This window comes from Anguilla anguilla, chromosome 4 (assembly GCF_013347855.1).
Source record: "Anguilla anguilla isolate fAngAng1 chromosome 4, fAngAng1.pri, whole genome shotgun sequence".
NCBI classification, from domain to species: Eukaryota; Metazoa; Chordata; class Actinopteri; order Anguilliformes; family Anguillidae; genus Anguilla; species Anguilla anguilla.
The window spans coordinates 4,081,132-4,086,680 of NC_049204.1; the positions used below are offsets into that span (position 1 = coordinate 4,081,132).

The 5,549-nt window shown below is 42.9% G+C and overlaps 1 protein-coding gene across 3 annotated transcripts; it reads right to left on the reverse strand.

Moving 5' to 3' along the window:
* Nucleotides 1-568: 568 nt before the first annotated feature.
* On the reverse strand, nt 569-5,218 carry zte38 (zebrafish testis-expressed 38). 3 transcript variants are annotated; one of them, XM_035415878.1, is made up of 12 exons: nt 5,002-5,218; nt 4,756-4,900; nt 4,375-4,438; nt 4,107-4,143; nt 3,993-4,013; nt 3,728-3,754; nt 3,337-3,404; nt 2,725-2,873; nt 2,064-2,308; nt 1,446-1,488; nt 1,197-1,237; nt 569-959 (listed from the first exon to the last, which is right to left on the reverse strand). In XM_035415878.1, the coding sequence occupies exons 1-12, from the start codon at nt 5,050-5,052 to the stop codon at nt 909-911; spliced, it is 942 nt and encodes a 313-aa protein (XP_035271769.1). In that variant the 5' UTR covers nt 5,053-5,218; the 3' UTR covers nt 569-908. The 3 variants fall into 3 exon arrangements, 1 of the variants encoding a protein (XP_035271769.1); XR_004765024.1 differs by lacking the exon at nt 569-959 and having other exon boundaries at nt 1,446-2,308; XR_004765025.1 differs by lacking the exons at nt 569-959; nt 4,375-4,438; nt 5,002-5,218 and having other exon boundaries at nt 1,446-2,308; nt 4,756-4,847.
* Nucleotides 5,219-5,549: the final 331 nt, after the last annotated feature.

Consider the following 5,549-nt stretch of genomic DNA (forward strand, 5'->3'; position numbering starts at 1 on the left):
GTCTGGCTGCACTGCTCAGTACTACAGCTGCTCCACTGGCTGCAGTTATCCATCTGCGCATGCTGCGCAGTTCACCTGCGCAGTGACTGTCCGGCTGCGCACATTTCAGAGGGCATGCGCGCCGATGCCTGCAGCCCTGCGCAAAAACTGACAGAGGGCACTGCACCTGGGTCACACACCTAAATGAGTTACGATTGGCCGTTTCAAATTGTGACACAGGAAAAAATGAGAAGGACGTCTATTTAAAAGCTCAGTACTAACGAGAGAAGTTTAAATTTAGCTCACATTTAACGTGTCATTTTCTACAGATTAAGACAAACTTTCAGTGCATTGTAATATTACAAAAGCAGAACTTCAGCATTTTATCACTTGGAATGAGCCTTCCTCCTCCTTCCTTAATCTATTTTATCATTATTGGCATTGGCAATGTTATTGTTCACAACATATGGATCAGTGCAACAAAACAAGATAAACACTTAATTATTGCAAAAAAGTTTAATTTATTGTAAAATCTGAAAACATTTAAAAATAAGTAAATATATTTCATCCATCTACACAGCATGTATTCACAATGTATGGTCATCAAGGAATATTCATTGTTAAAAATCATCGTGGAATTAATTTTCATGAACAAGGAACTTTTTACAAAACATAATTATCATTGACTTAAAGTGGATAAATCTTTAGAATAAATAATTTGGTTATCTAAAACAAGACAAAAAAACATGAAATAATCAGCACAATGTTGGTCATTTCTACTGCCAGCTGATTCTAACAGCTGATTATGATGGCAGTCATATCCATTTCTGTATTTTTTAAAAATGTACAATAAAGATATTTTGTATTTCCCCATGTCACTCTAGAGAATGGCTTTTGAAGTCAACAAATTAGAAGCAATTTCTAATTTTTCATTCTTCTCTTTTTCTTCTCTTAGCAGATCTTCTGGATGCAGCTTTCTGCTGTAGGAAATAAATAGCAAAAAACCTGACTGGTAAATAGATCTGCGTGCCATCTGTACGTTAATTTGCCAGGTTTATGACATACACAGCCTGACAGTGACTCACTAATAATAACAAACAAGCAAAAAAATGAGATAGAAAGATACACTGTGACCAAAAGTATCTGGACACCGCTTGGTCATGGGGATGTTTCAGGTGTCCACATCCTTTTGGCCACATAGTGTATTTCACGCTCACCTGTGCTCTGGTTTTTTTGGGTGCCTTGAAGTCTGCAGACTCTGCAAAAATGACATGCAGAAATGTAAGTCAAACCTGAATCTAAGTGAGTAAAATTTCTCAAAGAAAGGGTTTGGTGAAACGGTCAAAGTATCCATAACTTAAAGACGTTTCCACCTGGCAACAATTTCCTTCATTTGATACCATTATTGATTAAACTGGTAAGTAGATCACCAGAACATACAAGCTCATATTCACAAACACGTTTACCGCTCTCAGATGGAAGGTCTTGTTCCGCATTTGTCTGAAAGGCCTGTTAGAGCAAACAGAAAAAGAAGACACAAGCTGTGAAGATGCCTTCTTACGTGCTCAGCAGGACTGGATGTCAAATCGAGTTAGCATGTTAGCACACATACCACCCCCTTGTGGCTCAGCTGTGCCAGGCCCTGAGAGTGTAGAGCTGCTACATACCGCCCCCTTGTGGCTGAGCTGTGCCGGTCCCTGAGAGTGTAGAGCTGCTAAATACCGCCCCCTTGTGGCCGAGCTGTGCCAGACCCCAGCCCTGCTGGGCGGAGCTGCTACATACCACCCCCTTGTGGCCAAGCTGGCCCAGGCCCAGGCTCTGAGTGTGCTGCACTGTGACATACCGCCCCCTTGTGGCCAAGCTGTGCCAGGCCCAGGCCCTGAGTGTGCTGCACTGTGACATACCGCCCCCTTGTGTCCGAGCTGTGCCGGTCCCTGGCCCTGCTGGGCGGAACTGCTACATACTGCCCCCTTGTGGCCGAGCTGTGCCGGTCCCTGGCCCTGCTGGGCGGAGCTGCTACATACCGCCCCCTTGTGGCCGAGCTGTGCCGGTCCCTGGCCCTGCTGGGCAGAGCTGCTACATACCGCCCCCTTGTGGCCGAGCTGTGCCGGTCCCCGGCCCTGCTGGGCGGAGCTCTGGGCGCTGTCCCACAGGTGGCTCCCCTGCTGCAGCCCGGCCATCCGGCCGTGCTCCGCGGCCACCTGCACCTTCATGGTGTGGAAGGGGGTCTGCACGTCCCCCACCTTAAAGTGCACCGCCGTCCCGTCGAACCACAGGGTGTCGCACCGGCCCTGCCTGAAGCCCGGGGGCTCGTAGTCGGGCGGAGTCACTGCGCACGGCAACCACACGGCAACCACACAGCAACCACACACCAATCAAAACGATGTGAAATTATTCGGTTATTTACTTATCCGTTAAACAACTGTGAATGTCTTAAGACATTTAAAATTAACTCCGTATCTTTGAATGGCTATTTTAAATGACTATGTTTTCGTTTCTTGAATCTTAAGTATTTATTTATTTAATTTGTTCTACTTTTCCACCCAGTTTATCTGGGTATTTTATGCGTATATTCAGCTCTCAATGTGCCTCTGAGTTTAAATAGAGGCTGTATTGTAATGTAATGTAACACACGTTTATATATAAGATTGTACATTCCCCATGCACCCAAGGACACTGCTGGTTTATACAGTACATGGTGATGCTGCACACCCACTGATATTGTAGTTTACTCCTGATTGTTACCCTCATCATAGTAATAGAGCTTCATGGAGAGACAGACGTCAGTGGGGAGGACATCCAGGTTCTGCATGAGCAGGAAGAGCTTGCGCACCAGGAGCACCGATGCTTTCTTTGTGTCCTCCATTGTCACCTTCATTTCATCATTTCGGTTCCTGAAGGTCATATAAGGGTGAGTGCACAGCCTCATAATCTACCTTCGCTAAAATCACTCACCATTCTGCAGTAATTACATTATCACGTGTAAGGTGCAAGGCAATCACATTTAAAAAACGAAAAACTTGAAGCAGGTTAACAAAACTGTTTCACAGAGCTCTGCGTCCAACCATCAGATACTTTTTTTGTTCATTAACACAGAAGAATCCATTATACCCTGTTTAGAACCTGGGCTAAATACATAAGAGTATTTGATATCATTTGGATGGCAGTAAAATTTGAAAACACTTCTGCTTAAACTCTGATTATTTTCGACAAAACGTGCTGTTAACCAATCATAAGAAAGCGTTGTGGTCTGCATTAGTGAAAATGGCTGTTCAGTCTTAGTGAAATTTGACCTCAGTTTGCAAATGATAAATAAGGCTCAAGTAACACACTGACTACAGTACAAACATCGTTCACCTCAAAATTTCCATATGCGGGCCCTCTTCTGTGTATTTAAACTTGAACTGGTAGGATTCAATGATGTGCTGCATAGGAGGAGGGAAAAACAAAACTTTGAGATATTACTCCACATATCTATGTTCTTCAAAAATACTACACATACCTTTTCAGCGAATGGACATATTGATAAACACTACTATATGACACTGTTTCAAAGACTGTATGTATTTACATGATAGGAGACATACTGCGATGTGAGAGGGAAATGTCTTTAAGATACTGTTAGGCTGGCTAAACATGAACGTAAGCTAGCACATTACACACTCATAAAGCTTCTAAAGATGCTAATGATATCCTAGCATTGCAAACAGAATATATTCTTTTAAAATATTTTGAAAATTCAGCTCACATTTGGGTCACCGGGATCAGTATGTACCTGCAGATTGAGGAATAAATTACACAAATTAGGAATCAACATGCGTATACACACACAGCATAGTAAATTGAGCACACACATATGACACGGGCTATTAGTGACATCAACTGACTGAACACTGTTTTGATATGTTTGCTATAGGATTGCTTTTCACCTGAATGCTCAATTTAGCAACACTTCACGCAACTGCTACTGTTCCTATAACAAGTGTTTAAAAAAAATAAAAAAAGAAACTTACCCCGATAAACACAATCTGTAGCTGTTGAGAGGTTGAAAAATCAGTTAGTTTGTTACAAAACAAACCAAAACAAAGAAAATATGACCAACAGTAATTTTAAGCTCCTGAACTTACATATCCTTTCTGTAACGCATCGAAACACCCCATCATCCTTGAAAAGCAAACGAGGACAGTGTCATTGATGCGAAGCACCATGAGTGCGAATAGCTCCCCCTAGTGGAGAATCTGCAGCCTGCTAAGCATGAGCGAATTGGTGAGTGGGTGGGTTCGTGGGTGGGTGGGTGAGTGAGTGAGTGAGTGGGTGAGTGAATGAGTGAGTGAATTACAAGCCAGGTCCATGAGGTGCTTTGCATCTAAAACCACATTATAATTATGTGCTTACCATTTGACAATCTTGCAGGCTCCAGGAGAGGAGCTCTTCTCTCTCAAAACTTTAATGCACAAATCTGTAAACCAAATGCAGAAACGTGAAAGCTATACCGCAATTTGCTGCAGTCGGTCACACTGAACGCTGTTACTTGAAAATAAAACAGCAAATATGTGTTTCTGTGAATTTCTGGACGGGAAACGTCCAATGTAGTCTAGCATTTGTGAGCTAACTAGTTAACTTAGGCCTGTTATTAGCCGACGCTGCCTGGTAACTGAAATGACTAAGTTGTCCCAGCTATATGAAATGTCAACAAAAATAGCAGCTAACGTCGTAACAAATATTTTGTGACTTAGTCTCATAGTTTCCTAACGTTAAAGATAATTCTTACTACACCTTCCAGATAACGCGATCTATAGGCGTCCTCCGGGAATATGCCTCGGAGGTAGGTGATGCAGGACACCGCCAGAACCATCATCCGCTTGACGAACACCACCGACTGCTGTTCCGTCTCCAGTTCGTTCTGAAACAAGCTCACCCACTGAAATTAACAGAGGAACAATGAGTAGTAAAGTCAAGGGCACCTTTAATTCTACCTCCCGCTATTATCACCATTTATTTTATATCAGTTAACTTAGCTACCTCGGCTGTGTCCTGCGCCGACTTGTGTCGTAACTGTCCTGCTCTTGCCATTTTCGGTAGACCTAGTCTAAAGCGTCAGCTGATGATTTTATTGAAGGGAAAATCGTATGTTATCTCAACCAGAGATCGGGTGGTTACGTTTGTCACCGACTTGTATTTATGGGCGATACTCAACGATCCCGCTCATTAAGTCGAGACTGTGAAGTTTTGTGGAGGCTATTCTGAGGTAAAGCCACCAACATCATCCGCTGCACGCGCACGGTTACCGATCAGGCAGTGAGAGCTCGACCTGATGTAACGGTCATTTTTAACGTTAGACTAGATGTGTCTTACACGAAAGACTTGTTATTTTGCTGATCTAAATGCAGTCTCCCCAAATTTCTTCTGTTCCCGACTTTTCTGACTAGAAAAACTGTTTCAAATGTCAGTTTTTAAAAGTGGAGTTGGGAATGGCAATGTAATTTTTTAAATTTACATTTTACAACGTGTTAGCTACATTTTATTCTGCCCAGTTATAGTAACTATGACTTCCCCAAGGAGTCCTGACT

What these genes read in the sequence shown, in the direction of transcription:
- zte38 (XM_035415878.1), bottom strand. Translation starts at nt 5,052, where the DNA reads ATGGCAAGAGCAGGACAGTTACGACACAAGTCGGCGCAGGACACAGCC. An exon ending in CTGATCCCGGTGACCCAAAT is followed by an intron (nt 3,405 to 3,727) that starts GTGAGCTGAATT and finishes CCTCCTATGCAG; the next exon opens with CACATCATTGAATCCTACCA. An exon ending in CCGCATATGGAAATTTTGAG is followed by an intron (nt 2,874 to 3,336) that starts GTGAACGATGTT and finishes TATGACCTTCAG; the next exon opens with GAACCGAAATGATGAAATGA.